This window comes from Pleurodeles waltl, chromosome 6 (assembly GCF_031143425.1).
Source record: "Pleurodeles waltl isolate 20211129_DDA chromosome 6, aPleWal1.hap1.20221129, whole genome shotgun sequence".
In the NCBI taxonomy this organism is placed as follows: domain Eukaryota; kingdom Metazoa; phylum Chordata; class Amphibia; order Caudata; family Salamandridae; genus Pleurodeles; species Pleurodeles waltl.
Genome location: NC_090445.1, coordinates 623,809,992 through 623,831,205, shown reverse-complemented (window position 1 = coordinate 623,831,205; position 21,214 = coordinate 623,809,992). Strand labels below are relative to the sequence as shown.

The 21,214-nt window shown below is 49.0% G+C and overlaps 1 protein-coding gene across 2 annotated transcripts in view; it reads left to right on the top strand.

The window, feature by feature from the left end:
- The window catches only part of LOC138302007 (uncharacterized), a 187,355-nt gene that overhangs the window by 91,895 nt on the left and 74,246 nt on the right, over positions 1–21,214 (top strand). For both annotated transcript variants that reach the window (XM_069242430.1, XM_069242429.1), the window contains exon 5: positions 15,579–15,716. In XM_069242430.1, coding sequence (XP_069098531.1) covers positions 15,579–15,716 — 138 coding nt within the window. The remainder of the gene's footprint in view (positions 1–15,578; positions 15,717–21,214) is intronic.

Here is a 21,214-nt window from a genome sequence, read left to right as displayed (position 1 = left end):
CGGTGGCGACAACCACAGTGAGTACTGCACCTAGTACACAAGGGGGGGAGGAAAAAGAGAGTGCCACACACATGCAACAACCCCACCCTCACCCAAAACACCATAAACACAAACACATGCATCAACAATACATTCACACCCCGTAAACCCCTGGAAGAAAGCAAGGACAAAAGGAATAGAGTCAAATCAGTGATATAGTAGAAATAGTCAGATATACGTAATAATTTGAAAAACAGTGTTTACAAAAATATACAATATGTACATAAGGTGGTACATTGTCCACTCAAAATGTCCGTGGGCCACTGGGCCAAAACTCATAGGCCAAGCCCACACTTGACTCCTGCCTTCATACAGAGAGAACACTGCATGGGCATCAGGTTGAAAACACACAGGTACCTCAGGGGGACGGGGAAGGGGGGGCACGTCAGCAGGAAGATGGAATAACGCCACTGCTCCTGGAGGGGGCTCCATGCCCGCAGCGATGTCCTGGGGAGTGCAAGGCCACAGTCTCTCAAGTGGGTGGTTTGCCCACAGCTTGGTCCAGGGGAGTGCAAAGCCACAGTCTCTCAATTGGGTGGTTTGCCCACTGCTTGGTCCTGGGGAGTGCAAAGCCACAGTCCCTCTGGTGGGTGGTTTGCCCACTGCTTGGTCCTGGGGAGTGCAATGCCACAGTCTCTCTAGTGGGTGGTTTGACCACTGCTTGGTCCTGGGGAGTGCAAGGCCACAGTCTCTCAAGTGGATGCCATCTTCCACTGGTTCTGGAGGGGGCTTTGTGCCCAGTGTGCTTCATCCTGCCAAGAATAGGGTGATTGGATACCTTCTTCCACTGGTTCTGGAGGGGGGTTTGTGCCCAGCGTGCTTCATCCTGCCAATGATAGGGTGAGTGGATGCATATCTCCACTGGTTCTGGGGGGGGTCTTTGTGCCCAGTGTGCTTCATCATGCCAAAGATAGGGTGAGTGGATGCCTTCTTCCACTGGTTCTGGAAGGGGTTTTGTGCCCAGTGTTCTTCATCCTGCCAAGGATAGGGTGAGTGGATGCATATCTCCACTGGTTCTGGACGGGGCTATGTGCCCAGTGTGCTGAATCCTGCCAATGATAGGGTGAGTGGATGCATATCTCCACTAGTTCTGGAGGAGGATTTGTGCCCAGTGTGCCTCATCCTGGCAAGGATAGGGTGAGTGGATGCCTTCTTCCACTGGTTCTGGAAGGGGCTTTGTGCCCAGTGTGCTTCATCCTGCCAAGGATAGGGTGAGTGTATGGATATCTCCACTGGTTCTGGAGGGGTCTTTGTGTCCAGTGTGCTTCATCCTGCCAAGGATAGGATGAGTGGATGCATATCTACACTGGTTCTGGAGGGGGCTTTGTCTCAGTGTGCTTCATCATGCCAAGGATAGGGTGAGTGGATGCCTTCTTCCACTGGTTCTGGAGGGGGCTTTGTGTCCAGTGTGCTTCATCCTGCCAAGGATAGGGTGAGTGGATGCCTTCTTCTTCATCCTGCCAATGATAGGGTGAGTGGATGCATATCTCCACTGGTTCTGGAGGGGGCTTTGTGCCCAGTGTGCTTCATCCTGCCAAGGATAGGGTTAGTGGATGCCTTCTTCCACTGGTTCTGGAGGGGTATTTGTGCCCAGTGTGCTTCATCCTGCCAATGATAGGGTGAGTGGATGCATATCTCCACTGGTTCTGGAGGGGGCTTTGTGCCCAGTGTGCTTCATCCTGCCAAGGATAGGGTGAGTGGATGCCTTCTTCCACTGGTTCTGGAGGGGGCTTTGTGCCCAGTGTGCTTCATCCTGCCAATTATAGGGTGAGTGGATGCATATCTCCACTGGTCTGGAGGGGGCTTTGTGCCAAGTGTGCTGAATCCTGCTAAGGATAGGGTGAATGGATGCTTTCTTCCACTGGTTCTTGAGGAGGCTTTGTGCCCAGTGTGCTTCATCCTGCCAATGATAGAGTGACTGGATGCCTTCTTCCACTGGTTCTGGAGGGGGCTTTTGCACGGTGTGCTTCATCCTGCCAATGATAGGGCGAGTGGATGCATATCTCCACTGGTTCTGGAGGGGGCTTTGCACCCAGTGTGCTTCATCCTGCCAATAATAGGGTGAGTGGATGCATATCTCCACTGGTTCTGGAGGGGGCTTTGTGCCCAGTGTGCTTCCTCATGCCAAGGATAAGGATAGGGTGAGGGGATGCATATCTCCACTGGTTCTGGAGGGGGCTTTGTGCCCAGTGTGCTTCATCCTGCCAAGGATAGGCTGAGTGGATGCCTTCTTCTACTGGTTCTGGAGGGGGCTTTGTGCTCAGTGTGCTTCATCCTGCCAATGATAGGGTGAGTGGATGCATATCTCCACTGGTTCTGGAGGGGGCTTTGTGCCCAGTGTGCTTCATCCTGCCAAGGATAGGGTGAGTGGATGCCTTCTTCCACTGGTTCTGGAGGGGGCTTTGTGCCCAATGTGCTTCATCCTGCCAATAATAGGGTGAGTGGATGCATATCTTCACTGGTTCTGGAGGGGGCTTTCTACTGGTTCTGGAGGGGGCTTTGTGCCCAGTGTGCTTCATCCTGCCAATGATAGAGAGAATGGATGCCTTCTTCCACTGGTTCTGGAGGGGGCTTTGTGCACAGTGTGCTTCATCCTGCCAATGATAGAGTGAATGGATGCCTTCTTCCACTGGTTCTGGAGGGGGTTTTGTTCCCAGTGTGCATCATCCTGCCAATAATAGGGTGAGTGGATGCATATCTCCACTGGTTCGAAGGGGGCTTTGTGCCCAGTGTACTTCATCCTGCCAAGGATAGTGTGAGTGGATGCCTTCTTCCACTGGCTCTGGAGGGGGCTTTGTGCCCAGTGTGCTTCATCCTGCCAAAGATAAGATGAGTGGATGCATATCTCCACTGGTTCCGGAGGGGGCTTTGTCTCAGTGTGCTTCATTATGCCAAGGATAGGGTGTGGGGATGCCTTCTTCCACTGGTTCTGGAGGGGGCTTTGTGCCCAGTGTGCTTCATCCTGCCAATGATAGGGTGAGTGGATGCATATCTCCACTGGTCTGGAGGGGGCTTTGTGCCAAGTGTGCTGAATCCTGCTAAGGATAGGGTGAATGGATGCTTTCTTCCACTGGTTCTTGAGGAGGCTTTGTGCCCAGTGTGCTTCATCCTGCCAATGATAGAGTGAGTGGATGCCTTCTTCCACTGGTTCTGGAGGGGGCTTTGTGCACAGTGTGCTTCATCCTGCCAATGATAGGGCGAGTGGATGCATATCTCCATTGGTTCTGGAGGGGGCTTTGCACCCAGTGTGCTTCATCCTGCCAATAATAGGGTGAGTGGATGCATATCTCCACTGGTTCTGGAGGGGGCTTTGTGCCCAGTGTGCTTCCTCATGCCAAGGATAAGGATAAGGTGAAGGGATGCCTATCTCCACTGGTTCTGGAGGGGGCTTTGTGCCCAGTGTGCTTCATCCTGCCAAGGATAGGGTGAGTGGATGCCTTCTTTTACTGGTTCTGGAGGGGGCTTTGTGCTCAGTGTGCTTCATCCTGCCAATGATAGGGTGAGTGGATGCATATCTCCACTGGTTCTGGAGGGGGCTTTGTGCCCAGTGTGCTTCATCCTGCCAAGGATAGGGTGAGTGGATGCCTTCTTCCACTGGTTCTGGAGGGGGCTTTGTGCCCAATGTGCTTCATCCTGCCAATAATAGGGTGAGTGGATGCATATCTTCACTGGTTCTGGAGGGGGCTTTCTACTGGTTCTGGAGGGGGCTTTGTGCCCAGTTCGGTTCATCCTGCCAATGATAGAGAGAATCAATGCCTTCTTCCACTGGTTCTGGAGGGGGCTTTGTGCACAGTGTGCTTCATCCTGCCAATGATAGAGTGAATGGATGCCTTCTTTCACTGGTTCTGGAGGGGGTTTTGTTCCCAGTGTGCATCATCCTGCCAATAATAGGGTGAGTGGATGCATATCTCCACTGGTTCGAAGGGGGCTTTGTGCCCAGTGTACTTCATCCTGCCAAGGATAGGGTGAGTGGATGCCTTCTTCCACTGGCTGTGGAGGGGACTTTGTGCCCAGTGTGCTTCATCCTGCCAAAGATAGGATGAGTGGATGCATATCTCCACTGGTTCCGGAGGGGGCTTTGTCTCAGTGTGCTTCATTATGCCAAGGATAGGGTGAGGGGATGCATATCTTCACTGCTTCTGGAGGGGGCTTTGTGCCCAGTGTGCTTCATCCTGCCAATGATAGGGCGAGTGGATGCATATCTCCACTGGTTCTAGAGGGGGCTTTGCGCCCAGTGTGCTTCATCCTGCCAAGGATAGGGTGAGTGGATGCCTTCTTCCACTGGTTCTGGAGGGGGCTTTGTGCTCAGTGTGCTTCATCCTGCCAATGATAGGGTGAGTGGATGCATATCTCCATTGGTTCTGGGGGGGGCTTTGTGCCCAGTGTGCTTCATCCTGCCAAGGATAGGGTGAGTGGATGCCTTCTTCCACTGGTTCTGGAGGGGGCTTTGTGCCCAATGTGCTTCATCCTGCCAATGATAGGGTGAGTGGATGCATATCTTCACTGGTTCTGGAGGGGGCTTTGTGCCCAGTGTGCTTTATCATGCCAAGGATAGGGTGGGTGGATGCTTTCTTCCATTGGTTGTGGAGGAGGCTTTGTGCCCAGTGTGCTTCATCCTGCAAATGATGGAGAGAATGGATGCCTTCTTCCACTGGTTCTGGAGGGGGCTTTGTGCACAGTGTGCTTCATCCTGCCAATGGTAGGGTGAATGGATGCCTTCTTCCACTGGTTCTGGAGGGGGCTTTGTGCACAGTATGCTTCATCCTGTTAAGGATAGGGTGAGTGGATGCCTTCTTCCACTGGTCTGGAGGGGGCTTTGTGCCCAGTGTGCTTCATCCTGCCAATAATAGAGTGAGTGGATGCATATCTTTACTGGTTCTGGAGGGGGCTTTGTCTCAGTGTGCTTCATCATTCCAAGGATAGGGTGAGGTGATGCATATCTTCACTGCCTCTTGAGGGGACTTTGTGCCCAGTGTGCTTCATCCTGCCATGGATAGGGTGAGTGGATGCCTTCTTCTACTGGTTCTGGAGGGGGCTTTGTGCCCAGTGTGCTTCATCCTGCCAATGATAGGGTGAGTGGATGCATATCTCCACTGGTTCTGGAGGGGGCTTTGTGCCCAGTCTGCTTCATCCTGCCAAGGATAGGGTGAGTGGATGCCTTCTTCCACTGGTTCTGGAGGGGGCTTTGTGCCCAGTGTGCTTCATCCTGCCAATGATAGGGTGAGTGGATGCATATCTCCACTGGTCTGGAGGGGTCTTTGTGCCAAGTGTGCTGAATCCTGCTAAGGATAGGGTTAATGGATGCTTTCTTCCACTGGTTCTGGAGGAGGCTTTGTGCCCAGTGTGCTTCATCCTGCCAATGATAGGGTGAGTGGATGCCTTCTTCCCCTGGTTCTGGAGGGGGATTTGTGCACAGTGTGCTTCATCCTGCCAATGATAGGGCGAGTGGATGCATATCTCTACTGGTTCTGGAGGGGGCTTTACGCCCAGGGTGCTGCATCCTGCCAATAATAGGGTGAGTGGATGCATATCTCCACTGGTTCTGGAGGGGGCTTTGTGCCCAGTGTGCTTCATCCCGCCAAAGATAGGGTGAGTGGATGCCTTCTTCCACTGGCTCTGGAGGGGGCTTTGTACCCAGTGTGCTTCATCCTGCCAATGATAAGGTGAGTGGATGCTTTCTTCCACTGGGTCTGGAGGGGGTTTTGTGCCCAGTGATGCAACACTTGGGGTGTGGCAGTTCACAGTCCTTCACCTGGGTGTCTGAGGCAGGAGATTTGCAGGGACCAGGTTGCATGATAGTCCATGGAGGCAGGGCTAGACTCCATCTGGCGGCAGCTATGGCTGCAAACTGGTGGTAGTGCCGGAGCTGGTGGGGATGCTTCCAGTGGTGGAGGGAGGCTCCAGCCTTTCTCCTGCAGCCTCGGATGGCTGCCCACTGGGACTGCTGCTGCTGGTAGTGGTGCTACTGTCAGCGGTGCAGGTGGTGGTGCTAGCGTCAGTGCAGATGGCGGTACTGCTCGCCGTGCAGGTGCTGCCAGTGGTGGAGGGAGGTTCCAGCCCTTCTACTGCACCCTCAGACGGCTGCCCACTGGGGCTGCTGCTGCTGACAGTAGGGGTGCTTGCAGAGGTGCAGGTGGCAGTACAGGTGGCAGTGCAGGGGGTGGTGCTTGCGGCAGTGCTTGCGGCAGTGCTAGCGGAGGGGCTGCTGGAGGTGCAGGTGGTGGTGCTAGCGGTTGGGCTGGTAGCCTCCAGGCCTTCACCTGCAGCCTCGGATGGTTGATGTGCCTTGCCTGGTGGTTTGTGCCCCTTCCTCACCTTGGCAGATGGTGATGTGACCTTCGGTCTTGCAGCTGGAGTCTTTGAGGTGGCCTTGCTGGGTGGTTGTGGCTCCATCCCCTTGCTGGATGCTGTCCCCCTCTTCACCTTGCCAGGTGGCGGAATGTTTTAGGCCTTGGCAGGGGTTGGTGGCACACTGGCTGGGCTGACAGGTGGCCCCTTTGAGACTCTGATAGCTGTAGGAACCACAGCGGACATGGACTTGGTGGCTGAGGTGCTGGGCTGGGTTCTGGCCACCCTGGCCCGAGGAGAAGGGTGGGGGGGAGAAGGAAGAAATAGGTCAATGTTTGCCAGGAAAAGCTTCTTAGGGACACTGGGGCCGGAAGAGGGAGAGGGTTTGGGAGTGGAGGAAGAGGGAGTGGTTGTAGGAGGTGTCTGCCTGCTGAGTTTGGGTGCAGGTGAATGGGCCGGATGCTGTTGTGAGGTGGATGGCTGTTGGGTGTGTGGGTGCTTTCGTTTGTGTACTTTGGGAGGAGGGGTCACAGACACAGTGGGAGAGGACACAGGGGACGTGTGCATGGATGTGGGGGTGGTGACTGCCAGTGAGGGGTGTGTAGTGATGGGCATGCTGGTGATGGAGGTAGTGGATGAGGATGTATGCATGCAGGTATGAATGGAGATGCTACTGGGAGGGAGGTGGATGTGAAGGAGGAGGGGGATAAAGTGGAGGCAGTGGATGTTGGTGTGTCTGCATGGGGATGGTGCTTGTGTGAGTGCCTGTGAGATGAAGTGTGGTGCTTGTGTTTGTGTGTTGATTTGGGTGAATGCTGGTCTGAAGGTGTGCTTGGGATATGCTGGGGTTGAGGGGATTGGGACTGGGTAGAGGAAGTTGGAGGGGGAGGCTAGAGACAGTGACAGTGGTTGCCATCAATGAGGAGGCCAGAGCCTGAAATGCTCTCTGTTGGGCCGCCACGCCAGAGTGAATGCCCTCCAGGTGTGCATTTGTTTTTTGCAAATGTCTCTCAATACCCTTGATGGCATTCAGAATGGTTGACTGCCCAACAGTGAGTGATCTCAGGAGGTCAATAGCCTCCTCACTGAGGGCAGCAGGTCTGACAGGGGCAGGACCTGAAGTGCCTGGGACAAAGTAGGCGCCCACCCTCCTGGGTGAGCGGGCATGGGAAACACGCTGAGGGGCTGCTGGGAGGGCGGTGCTGGTAGGGGGGGTGACGGCTGTACCTGTTTGTTGGGGTGGGCACAGAGGGGTCTGCCACCACCAGGGAGCTTCCATCGGAGGAGGAGTTGTTGTCTGTGGTGTCCCCTCCTGTCCCCGTCGAGGTGCTCCTCTCGCTCTCCGTCCCACTGGTGCCCTCACAGTCTGTGGATTCGGCCTCCAGGCTCATGTGGAATGCAGCTCTCTCCGTCACCGGTGCCTCTGCTCCTCCGCCAGATGATGCTAATGCACACAAGAACACAGTGACAAAACAAAAAGGGGGGGAGAGACAGAGGATACACTTGGTCATTGCCAGCAATAACACTACAGTTGGCTTACACAACACACAGGACATATATATTGACCATCATACATGCAGCACTCTGCCCAGGACACCTCAGCTCCCCCTATATGTGGCTTACACACACAGCACTCCATACATTCATGACCCACACATTATGCTCACAGTGTACTCACCTGTTTGTCTGGAGGACCGTACAGTAACGTGTACTGGGGTAGGACCCCATCCACCAATCTCTCCAACTCCTCTGCAGTGAAGGCAGGGGCCCTTTCCCCAGGCACATGAGCCATTGTCGCTTCCAGACACAGGTCACAGCAGCACTTGCAGTGTAGGTCCTTTCCTGTTGAAGTTCAGGTAGCAAGTGAGTGAATAGATAGAAAATGGCGGTCACGTCCGTGGCGGAGCATACCATCACCGCCGGCATACATCCGCATTGGCTCATGGAACCCATAGGGCCCAATGATAACCAATGCGAAGTTGCGGCGCGGTCATCGACCGCCTACCGCAATGGCGCACAACGCCAGCAGAATTACCTAATTTCCACTTGTCCCTCCTCACAGGTCAGGCGGTCGCCATTTGAGGGGGGCATAGGCCATGGACCCTAACTGCATCACAGCAGACATTGGCACAGCAACAGACTCTCGGATTCACATACAAGTTCTGTAAAGGAAAAGATGCATCATTATTTCAATTGATGTGTGAATATGACCCTCTGCTCACCGTTTTAACTATGGGCTTCAACCGCTGAGGATGAATATGAGATGGCGACATCCTCCGGTGCACAGACCCCTGGTGGACTTTGCGACAGTGGAGGACAGACACATTATCCTAACATACAGACTTGATCGGGCCACAATCCAAGAACTGTGTGCCCAATTGGAGCCAGGACTGATGTCAGCTATCCGCCAGCCCACAGGTATCCCCCCTCTAGTGCAGGTCCTGTCAGTGCTCTATTTCCTGGCAAGTGGTTCCTTCCAAACAACAGTGGCCATGGCATCAGGGATGTCTCAGCCAATGTTCTCCAACGTGTTGACCAGAGTGTTGTCAGCCCTGCTGAAACACATGCGCAGCTACATCATATTCCCCCAGGTGGAGGATTTGGCCACAGTGAAAGCTGACTTTTATGCCCTGGGACATATCCCCAACATCATTGGTGTCATGCCATTGATGGTACATTTGTAGCATTTGTCCCCCCTCCCGGAGAAATGAACAAGTGTTCAGGAATAGAAAAAGCTATCACTCTATGAATGTGCAGATGGTGTGTTTGGCGGACCAGTACATCTCCCATGTGAATGCCAAGTATCCTGGCTCTGTGCATGATGCATTTATCTTGAAGAATAGCAGCATCCCATTTGTGATGGGCAAACTCCAGAGGCACCGGGTTTGGCTAATAGCTGAGCCTTCGATATTTGCAGGTGACTCTGGTTACCCCAACCTTTCATGGCTACCGACCCCAGTGAGGAATGCCAGGACCAGGGCAGAGGAAAGTTACAATGAGGCACATGGGCGAACAAGGAGGATAGTTGAAAGAACCTTTGGCATCCTGAAGGCCAGGTTCTGGTGCCTCCATCTGCCAGATCATCGTTGCATGTTGCATGTTGCACAACCTGGCCTTGAGACGCCAGGTGCCTTTTCTGCAGGAGGATGAGTCTGAAGATGCTCTTGTGGCAGCGGTGGAGCCCGTGGACAGTGATGAAGTGGAGGCAGAGGAAGAAGATGTGGACAGCAGAAGTAATATTATACAGCAGTACTTCCAGTGACACACAGGTAAGACACTGTAACTTCACTCAACTTTGCAGTTTTCTGTTGGACATTGTACATGGCAGCCTGATTTCCCTGTGTCTATGGCTACTTACTCTACCCTTTGGCATCTCTATTTTCAGATCTCTGTGGCGCACTCTGGCTCCTGGTATGTTTACTACTGCCCATCAAATTACATTCCAATGTAAATATAACCGTTCATATGACTTGCAATGCTTTGATAATGTTGTACTAATACATATTTGAATCAATTGACCAACTCCAGATTTGTATTTGTTCCAAGGGGGTTTATTTAAGTTGAAATAAGTAGAGGGGGGTCTGCAATGGGTTGGGGTGATGGTGGAGGAATGTTCAGTTAGAGTCCAGTCTCTTGGTATCACAGGTGCATTGTCCAAGGGGGCATAGGAAGGGTAGCAATGGCAGTTCAAGGTGGACAGGGTGACAGAGTGGGACAGAAGGGTGACAATAAGGAGAATCTTATTTCCTGGCGGGGCTCTTGGAAATGTTCTCTGGCTTCTGCCTGGATCGCAGGGACCATTTGCAGGGTGGTTCTCCTTCTGCAGGGAGTGGGGTGCTGGTGGCCTGTTGGTCCTTTGGCGGGGCCTCCTGTCCACTAGCGTCGGCGGAGGTGGAGGGCTGTTCTTCAGTGTGGTTAGTGTCAGGGGCCCGTTGGTGTGCCACTGCCTCCTTCATGGTGTTGGCCATGTCAGCCAGCACCCCTGCAATGGTGACCAGGATGGTGTAGATGTGTTTGAGGTCCTCCCTGATCCCCAGGTACTGTCCCACCTGCAGCCGCTGGGCCTCCTGCAACTTGGCCAGTATCTGGCCCATCGTCTCCTGGGAATAGTGGTATGCTCCCAGGATGTTGGTGAGGGCCTTCTGGAGAGTGAATTCCCTAGGCCTGTCCTCCCCCTGTCACAAAGCAGTCCTCCCAGCTTCCTTGTTGTCCTGTGCCTCTGTCCCCTGAACCGTGTGCCCACTGCCACTGACCCCAGGTCCCTGATCATCCCGGGTTTGTGGGGTTGCCTGGGGTCCCTGTAGTGGTGGACACACTGCTGATTGACGTGTCCTTGGGACAGTGGAATGGGCCTGCTGGGTGGGTTCTGTGGTGGTGTTTCCTGAGGGGGGAGGCTCTGTGGTGGGTTGGGATTGTGGCAGGGTAACCGACTGTCCAGAGGTCCCTGATGGGCCAGGTTGGTCATCGTGATCCAGGCGTGCAGAGCTGCTGTCGTCACTGTGGGCCTTTTCTGGGTGGGGACTGGGTGTTGCTGGCAACACCTTTCCGGTGACGTTGAGTCGGGGTCCTGTGGGGATGCAAATGCAGTGTTATTGTATCTGCGTGTGCCATCTGGTGCATGGATGTGTTTCCCTGTATGGTTGTGATTTCCCTGTCAGCTTTGCCTTGTGTGCGTAGTGATTTTGTGGGCTAGGTGATTCCCTCTACTGGGCATGCTGTGGTGATAGGTGTCCATGCAGGTCTGCGATGGGGGTCCATGGATTGTTGTGGCATGCAGGGCTTGGTATTGGGATGGGTGGGTTGTGATAGTAGGGTATGTGTGAGGTGGTGGAGTGATGGGAGTGAGGGTGAGGGTGGGGATATGTGATGGCATGCAGATTGGGGGGTGATAGTAGTAAAGATTGTACTTACCAGAGTCCAGTCCTCCTGTTACTCCTGCGGGGCCCTCAGGATGCATGATCGCCAAGATTTGCTCCTCCCGTGTTGTTAGTTGTGGATGTCCCCCGCCAGTCCTCTGTACAGCTACCTGGTGTCATTTCAACCACAGAACGTACCTCCCCCCATAAGTCATTCCACCTCTTCATGATGTCATCCCTTGTTGTAGGGTGCTGTCCCACGGCGTTGACCCTGTCCACGATTCTCTGCCATAGCTCCATCTTCCTTGCAATGGACGTCTGCTGTGCCTGTGATCCGAATAGCTGTGGCTCTACCCGGATGATTTCCTACACCATGACCCTTAGCTCCTCCTCTGAAAACCTGGGGTGTCTTTGGGGTGCCATGGATGTGGTGTGAGTGGTATGTGTGAGGATGTGTGGGGTGGTGTGTTGGGGTGTTTGGTGTGAGGTGCGTGGATGGTGTATGGGTGATGGTATTTTGTGGCTCTGATTGAGTGGGTGCTCCTGGCTTGTCTCTCTCTGTTTGCTATCTTTTTTTTCGTTGAAAGGATTGTGGGTAATGTGGGTGTGTGTTTTATAGTGGTGTGGGTGTGTGGGTGTGGTGTGTGTATGTGTGTCAGGTGTGTGTACTTTGAATTGTCCAATGTGGTGTAGTTTTGTAAGTGTGTGTGTATTTTGAGCGTGGCGGTGTGTACCTCCAATGATTTACCGCGGTTGAAAGACCGCTGCAGTGATTCATGGGTCCTGATACTGTGGACATATTCCTAACAGTGTGGGCTTAGGTACCGCCGATTTATCACTGACCTTTGGTCTGGCGGACTTGTGTGGGTATCTGTATAGTGGCGGATTTCTCTGTGTGGGTCATAATACCCGTAGGGGAATACCGCTGCGGTCACGGTCGCGGAAGGCGGCATTTACCACTAGGGTTGTAATGAGTGCCTCTGTCTTTACCAGAGCCCATCTTTTGTCAGTGGACAAAAGAAAAATGAGAATGACACAACCACAAACCAATGTACGAAGAGGGCTGACTGAAAGCACTTTAGGAAAAAAAAATATATATAGAATATATATATATGTATATATATATATATATATATATATATATATATATATATATATATATATATATGTATGTATGTATATATATATATATGTGTATATATATATATATATATATATATATATATATATATATATATATATATATATACATACATACTTTTAGTAAAACGAAAAGGTCTTGCCTAATGCAAGATCTAAAAATTACCTGATCTTCCCAAGATATGATAATACTAAAAACTTTGTGGAATTTTACACTTGACTTCCAATCCAATTGGAAAATATATGTCTATTTTGGCTCCTCCTAAAATATGTTAGTGGTTTATTGTGAGGGTTATTTGCAGGATTGGGAATTGTGGTCCTCTAGGAGGTTGTTATCAATGTGGAGTGATGCAAGACTAAAATGACCCCTAGCAAATGTGAAGTGTGTACAAACTGTGTTCCAGCAGGTAAACTCTTTATCAGTAGCTGATTGTGTGAATGAGTATTGATCTGAGTAATGAGCTTGTCCTAATGGGTTTGGGCATTGCCTAGTAGGAGTGTGCTCTTCTAGGAGACAATGTGATCTGTGTACCAGTGGTACTCCCTAGCAGAGTTGAGGGTAGATGGAGAAAATTGTCTCTAGACTGCCAATGTGCAAAGCAGTTGTGTCATGAGATCTACTAATAGACGTTTTCTGCTCCCACAAACCAGCCACCACTCCAATCACTCTTTGACTGTATTCTTGCTTTTGACCCTAAACAGCATGCTGTTGCTTTTTGACTAGGCTGTGCTGTACAAATAACGCATACATACACACACAGTTGGAGATGTATGTGTTATTTCGTAATGTAGATATAATTTCGTAAGGAAATGTGCTCACAAAAATAAATGATTTACACAATGGAGAGGAATCAAAAGAAATGTGTATCTAATTTTACAACACAGGGATTGAGCTCAGTCATGAAATTGTTTCATACTTGCATACCTTGTGATTAGTGGCTGCTTTAAGGTGTTGCGACCTGTGCCGGTGCATCAGGCCCCAAGTGTAAAGAGGTGCTCTCTTGGCAGGCTAAGTTGAGGAAAGATAAGAGCAGTCATCAGATATTTTTCTGTTCTCTTCAATTTTCAGAGGAAAATTATGAAGGAGTGGTGCGTTATTGCAGTTGATGGAAAGATCTGCGTTTTGAGTAATCACAGTTTTGACTCATGAAAAAGTAGCATAGAGGGTTAATGTTACTTGTGCAAAGCACTTGTGGCATGCAGATCACAAATTAGTATTTTATGTATATAGCTCAGTAGGCTAGTGATTTTGTTCTAGGAATCCTTTTGTTACTTGTAGTTCATATGTTATAATACTTCTAATATACCACATTCACCTATATTAACTGGCGTCAAAGATTTGCATGCAAATTGAAAGGCATAGGTTTAGAACCTTAATGTTTTTTCCAAGAAGCTTTTGTTATTTTAAGGTTGTTAAAAAGGGTTCCTTTCAGTAGTGACACAACTTTATTAGTATGGCACCCCTAATCATTGTGCATTTCAAATCCTTTGTTTATAGGGCAGATTTGCTAACACTTTGTACCTGGTTTGCATCATAAATGGTGTGCAAACCTCAAGCAAAGTGTTGTTTTGTGGCTTACTTTCCAGCACAAATCCAGAATTGTGTTGGACAGTAGCCCTAAAGTAACACATAGTAGTGCTGTGTCCTACTTTACATCAAGGAGACATATAATGGGTGCTACATGACCTTTCCCATGCATCCACCTAGAGATTGTGACGCTAATCCTTATCTGCTAGGTTTGGTAGAAAGGGCTTTGCATCAGAAAATTCCATCTCCTCGAGCTGGTGTAAAGCTAGAGAAAAAATGTATTCTCCCCAAACCTTTTCAACTTTGCAACTATGCTGCACTGTACAGCACAAGTGCAAAGTACTAACATGTCAAACGTTGCCAAAGCATAAACTTTTGTGCTGGAATGGTACCCATCCAGTATAAAATGTTTGTTTTACATTGCACACATACCCTTACACTATGATGCAAGGATGTGTGCATTGACACAATGTGGCCTGAGGTATACCAGCACTAGAGGATTGAACAACAGTACCAGATATTAGTAGATATGGTGCTCTTGTACTCCTCTCTCCTTTGCATGCAACGTCGTCCAGTGCAGCAATATTGGTTACTGCACTTCGTAAAAGCTTAATCTGAGCCTTCATTTCTCCAAACATATTACTATTAACTTGTAGGCCTAGATGTATGAGAAATGCATGCAACTCAGCACAGCTCTGCATTGTTAGAGAGAGGAAAACAGCACCATGTCTACTAAGATATGGTGCTGTTTTCCTCTCTCCCTGTGCTGGTGCACTAAAGGCTGCTATGCACAATGGCACACACCCTTCGATCAAATGGGAAAGGTGTGTGCATTCTGTAAGGAATAGTTTTTCTATGGTATTTCCAATACAAAAAGTATCCTATAACGCTTCCTGCTGGACATGTGTACTGTGCAATGCAGAACATATGCGAAGCAGGAAAAAGGAGGAGAAAGGAAAGCATTTCTCCTTGTTTTGCCTGTCTCAATGATGTGTAAGATTGTGGCGCAGTTCCCTATCTACAATTGTTTGTAGATAGGGATTTCCATTAAATCTATGGATGGTAGCATGAGAATGCAAATGTACCACCCATGGAACGCCCCTTTCATGTAAAGTAATGCAACGCAGCACATATGGCAACTTTATGTTACTTTTGGATATTATCCAATACAAATCCTGATATGCGTTAGACAGTAAACCCCAACATGACAGTTTGCTTTGGGTTTATGTTTCAGAAGTAGCTAGATCCTGGCACAAAGTGTTAGCAAACCTGAGCTACAATGTCTACCAGTATGGATGAATTCTACGCCTCACTGTCTTAAGTAACATTTCCTATACATTGGTTCACACACTTATATGATTGATTGTCCCGATATAATATGTTTATGACGTAAAGCACTCTACAGTCTTCAGTGGAATTAGTAGTGCTATAAAATAAAATGAGAGAGAGGCTAAGAAGATATGAGGGGCACCAGTAAAGGGTAGTTGTGAGGGAATCAGTGAAGGAGGTCATGGGAGGGGGTGCCAACAAAGATTTTTGCACCGGGCGCTCCAAATGCTAAAGCCAGCCCTGTGTGTAATGCTGGGTACTTTGTTTTGCTCCTTAATGTCTCTATTAGTCTACTCAATACAAAGAAGGCAGGGGGGCTTTAAAGCAAGATCTCAGTATCTTAATTTTAGTATTATGAAAACATCTGTAACAGGAAAAAATGTTATTGAATATTGCAGGAAAATCTGGAATGATAAAGGGAGTTCAGCACGCAGACCAGTTACAGTCTACGAAATGATTCCACCTTCCAACTACACCTGCCTTGGAGATGTAGCAGTGAAGAGCTACAAAAGATGTCCTGACCGAAACATGTACCGGTAAGTTGTACTCTCATCGTTCCCCATGTACCTATGATGTTAGCTCATCAAAGCAGTGAGATTGTTTATGGCTCCTACACCTTTCTCTTTTAATGAAAATTCCATTAACAAATACCTGAACAGATTTTTGGAAAGGCTATTTGATGGCACATGAATTACAAAGTCAATGTTCATGAAAATGTTTTGAAAATGTTTAATTTAGATGTTGAGGTAAATCGACTTGCCCAGTTTTAGTGTTTTCTGCTCTCTTTGTGTGCTGATTGAATGTGTGCTTGACCACATGAGTGGAAAATTGGATGTTGTGTGGAAGGGCATAGATGACGTTGTTTTACATTAGAATATTCATGACAGCTAAGGAAGTATGTTAGCAAATTACATTAGTTACACCAGTATTGGAACTTTCATAGATTCACATGCTTGAATACTTCCCCGTCGTTGAGATGGGAGTCCCCGGTGGAATGTACAGCCTAGGCCTAAAATGTATATCTACATTACATGCCTTAGGCCTTAGTTCAACAACCTATCACAGTCATCTTGTAAGATAGACCTAAACTTAAAAATGAACCAATCACCTTGACCCACCTCCTGTGAGGAGCTGCCTTACCTCAGAGTTTCCACCACACGTCGTGCTGAGGAGTCTCCTTTGAGCTCTGCTAAAGATTTTTTCTCTCAGAAGCTTATTCCTGAAATTTGATGTCTTCTTTTCTTCTTCAGCTTCAAACTGGCTGCCATGTCAGAGACACCAAGGAAGGGCCTTTTTAGAGCCTGTGCCGCTTGTCTGAAGAAAAGATTTTATGTGGACGATCCACATGAGGATTGCATTTACTGCTTATATCCAAGTCATAAGACCAAGGACTGCAAGATATGTAGAACGTTTTCTACAAAGACTTTGAAAGACAGAGAAGGTTGTCTGCTTTTTGTGGCTTCAGAAAGGTAAGGCTGGCCACTCCGCCTCTGACGAGGACAGTGCTTCTTCCTCTATCTCTGGTTCTAAAATGCCTGGAAGCAGGAAGGCTCAGCTACTCAGGAGCCACCTAAGAAAATTTCACAGAGGTCACCTGAGGGCTCTTCAAAAATCTGCAGCCCTGCAGGGAAGAAGCAAACTGACATCCAGAAAAGGTCAGATTCCCTCAGAAAGTCCCTCAAAAAGACTATTTCTGAGCCATTTATGCCGCCTCTGAAGATCAAACATAAATTCACAAAGCCAAGTTCCGCACCGTCGGCAGCACCATCGTCGACGGTGCTCTCGTCGATGACTGTATCTTCAGTGACACCTGTTGCAGTCACTATTTTAATGTCGATGGCTGCGGCCTCAGGATCCTCGTCGATGATGCTTTCATCTTCGTCGATGGGGTGACAGATCTCGTCACCAGGACACTAGTCATTGACGACCCTCCCGTCGATCTCATATCGACGCTTCCATCAGCGATGCCTCCGTTGACGACTTCCTTTTCGACGATACCTTAGTCAATGGTACTTCCAATGACACGTCCATCGACGACACCTGCATCAATGGTAATTTTGTCGTCGATGACACCGTCAATGATGCTTCCAGTGGCAACTTTCTTGTTGATGCCACCGCCAACGACAGCGGGCTTTCTATTGTTGACAGTCAAAATGATAATTACAAAAAGGCGAAGACCATCTTCATTGCCTTTGTTCCAGTCGTCAGAACATACTTCTCTCAAAAGGATATCTAAAGCTCATTTGACACCATCCGTCACATCTTTAAGTAAGGTGTCAAGACTTTTGCCATCAAGCTTTTTGGATGGTGATGATGATGAGGATTCAGATGAGGACGGAGAATATGGTGTGGCCAGGAGTCTGTCACAATTGCATGTAAAATGTCAGGAGTACTCTGATGATGACTCGTATTATGACCAGCACTACTACGACCCAATCCCTCATCAACAGCAGGGAATGGTATGCTTACCCTCTGGTCTGGTTTCTGACCTGCAAACCATGCTGACAGATTATAAAGAACACTTCTGTCCACAGCCTACAGTAGTTCCTTACCCAGTGGTTACGGCACCAAGTACTCCGGTGCCCCTACCAGTTCTTCCTGCTGCTCCGCAGGTTCGTCCACAGGTTCCACAAGATCCGCAAACACATGCTTCGTCAGATGATGCGGCTGAAGAGGGGGTAGTACTTTCAGAGCAGGATGAGTGGGACGATTATGTATTACCAGCTCCTGCCTCCCAGAGCCAGCTTCTGTTGACTCCCCTCCTGAAGATATTGGTACTTTCCATAATTTATTGGAGAAAGCGGCTGCACAGTTTGAACTACAAATGCCAACCACACAACAAGATTGTTTCTTGTATGACTTTAAGTAGCCTCATAAGAAGGTTGTCATCCCTATTATAGGTCATGTGTGGAATCAGGGTTTAAAAATAATGCATAACCCTTCTATGGTACCAGCGGTCTTGCCGAAGCTGGATAAAAAATAAAAGGCAACAGATGATGCTCCTGCTTGCCTTGCGGGGCATCAGAAGCCGGACTTAGTGACTTCCCAAGCAGCACAACGGTGTTCGAGGAACCCTTCGGCACCTCTAACTGCACCTCCAGATAAGGATGGTAGGCACCTTGATAACATCAGGAAAAGGTTCTCCTCCATGTCTGCCATTGTGGTACGCACTGCAAATTCCTTTGGTGCTCCTGGGAAGCTACGATAGGCAGCTATGGTCGGACATCACTCACTCGTTCCAGACTCTAGCAAAGATGAAGTGTGGAAGATTCTGCTAGAGGGACAGCGCACATCTTCAGAAGTAATAGATTGTGCGTTAGACATTGCCGCTATGGGATTTCAGCTTCTGCCCGGATCAGCAGTATTAAGGTGTCAGGGATGGCTTAAGGCCACCAACTTTCGACCTGAAGTCCAAACTAAGATTCTGGACCTTCCTTATGATGGACAAGACCTTTTTGGCAAACATGTTGACGACGCTCTCCAGGCAATCAAGGCGGACATAGATACTGCCAGATCATTAGGCTCCCTGCAATATAAGCACACACCCTTTTGGGGTGCCAGAGGTGGAGGGCAGTCTTTCTTTCATTGAGGTTACCAACCATAGAGGTACCCAACTTATTCCTTTCAATTCCAATCCTCCAAACCTCAATATCATCAGAGACAACCGCCGGCAGCAGCATATAGCAGGCCTCCTCCCAGAGGAAAGTAAGGGTTGCAAACCAAATATTCCTCCTGCAGACAATGACAACCTCTAAGGGCCGGATTCCTCTCCTCCCTCTCTAAAGCAACACCTATAGCGTTGGCATCATATAACAAGTGGCAAGTGGGTCCTGGACATAATAAATTACGGTAATCTGATAGAATTTACATGTATACTCCTGTGGACAACTCCTTCCCATGCATTTCAACAGCATCTCCATCTTCTCCTCCTGGAAACGGAGGTCATGTTATCCAAAGGAGCAATAGAAGTCGTACCCCATTCACAAAAGGGGAAGGTCTTCTATTCTCGCTTCTTCCTAATCAGAAAAAAATCTCGTCTACGGAGACCCATCCTGGATCTAAGGAGTTGAACAAATATCTGAAGAAGCAGTCCTTCCTCATGGTGACATTGAAGGACGTCTTACAGCTTCTCAACAGAGGAGATTACATGGCTTCCTTATACCTGCAGGATGTCTACTTCCACATACCCACTCACCTGAAGTACAGGAAGTTCCTGAGATTTATGGTAGCCAGATGGCACTTTCAATTCAAAGTGCTACTGTTCAGGCTCAAGTCCACTCCCCGGATTTATACAAAGTTTCTAGCCCCCGTTACTGCATTTCTACAGCCCAGAGATATCAAATATTTCCATACCTGGATGACTGGTAAGTGAAGGGCTCCGACATCCAGTCACTACGCTATTCTCTCAAGGTGCCCTTACGGCTTTTCAGACAATTAGGACTCACTCTCAATCAAGAAAAGTCCCAGCTTCAGCCTATCAGGAGAAAAGTTTTCCTGGGCGCTGTACTGGACACTATCCAGACAAGAGCTTATCCAGCAGTGGAAAGACAACTCAAACTCATCAAGTTAGCAGGAGCAGTTCAGCAAAGAAAGTCTCTTTCAGTTTGACGGTTCAAGTCATTACTGGGGATGATGTCCTCCTGTATCAATCTTATTCCCCACTGTCACCTTCATATGCGTCCACTCCAGGAGGAGCTCGACAAGCAATGGAAGCAGACACAAGGCTCCTTCGAGGACATCATACAGGTAACAACACGGATGTCAGCTTCCCTCAATTGGTGGATAACACCTGTAAACATTTCCAGAGGCCTAGGATTCTTAACTCAGGTCCCTCCGCTAATGATAACAGCAGACGCTTTGATGGAGGAATGGGGTGCGTGTCTACAAGACCTCCAAGTGAGTGGCAAGTGGCCCCCTTCTCACGCTGCTCTTCACATCAACCTCCTCGAGCTCAGAGCAGTGTACCTGGTGCTGCAGGCTTTCCTTCCAAGAATCCGAGGTGCTTGTCCGAACGGACAATACAAACACCATGCACTACATCAACAGGTAAGGGGGGGACTCGGTCACGTCTGCTGTCCAGGGAAGCGCAAACCATTTGGACCTGGTGCATTCAGCATTAGGTGGCTGGGCAGAACACCTCCCAGGAGTATGCAACACCACTGCAGACTCGCTAAGCAGATTAGGCACATCTTCTCATGAATGGGAATTGAATCAGAAGACGCTAGATGCAATATTCCTCAAATGGGGAAAACCAAATATGGATCTGTTCACGACGTTCCAGAACGCGAAATGCCGATTTTATGCAAGCTGGCATCACCAACTAGGGTCGTGGGGAAATGCCTTTTCGATAGCATGGTCAGGGATTTATGCTTACGCTTTTCCCCCCATACCTCTACTTCTACGAGTAATCAGCAAAGTCAAATTGGATCCGTGTCAGATACTCCTAATTGCTCTAGCCTGGCTGCATCAACCGTGGTACACAGGGCTACTGTTGCTATCGTTGTGTCCACCCATCAGGATAACACTGATTCCAGAGCTATTTACCATCAACCAGGGCCAGGTGAGACACACGGATCCCAAGTCTCTCAACTTATTTGCATGGCTCCTGAATTCAATGAATTCAGCTACTTAAATATTCCTAACAACGGCGAGACAGTTCTGGCTAAATCGCGTGCGGATAGCACTAGTAAGACATATCAATTAAAATGGAAATAATTCTGCTTGTGGTGTATCTCTAAGGACATTCACCCGCTTTCATCCACTCCAGAGCAAATCTTGCCTTATCTCCTTCATCTTGCACGCTCAGGTCTTGCCCATGCCTCCATCAAGGTTCACTTGGCAGCCATTTCTAGATATAGACGAGTATCTAAAAAGCCATCCCGCTAGTCTCATAGACTCATTAAGCAATTTATGAAAGGTCTCTTTTTGTCTTTTCATCCAGTTAAAGCCCCGCCTCCAGCTTGGCAACTGAATACAGTCTTGGCTCAGCTGATGAAGGAACCATTTGAACCCATTCATAAAGCAGGCATCAAAT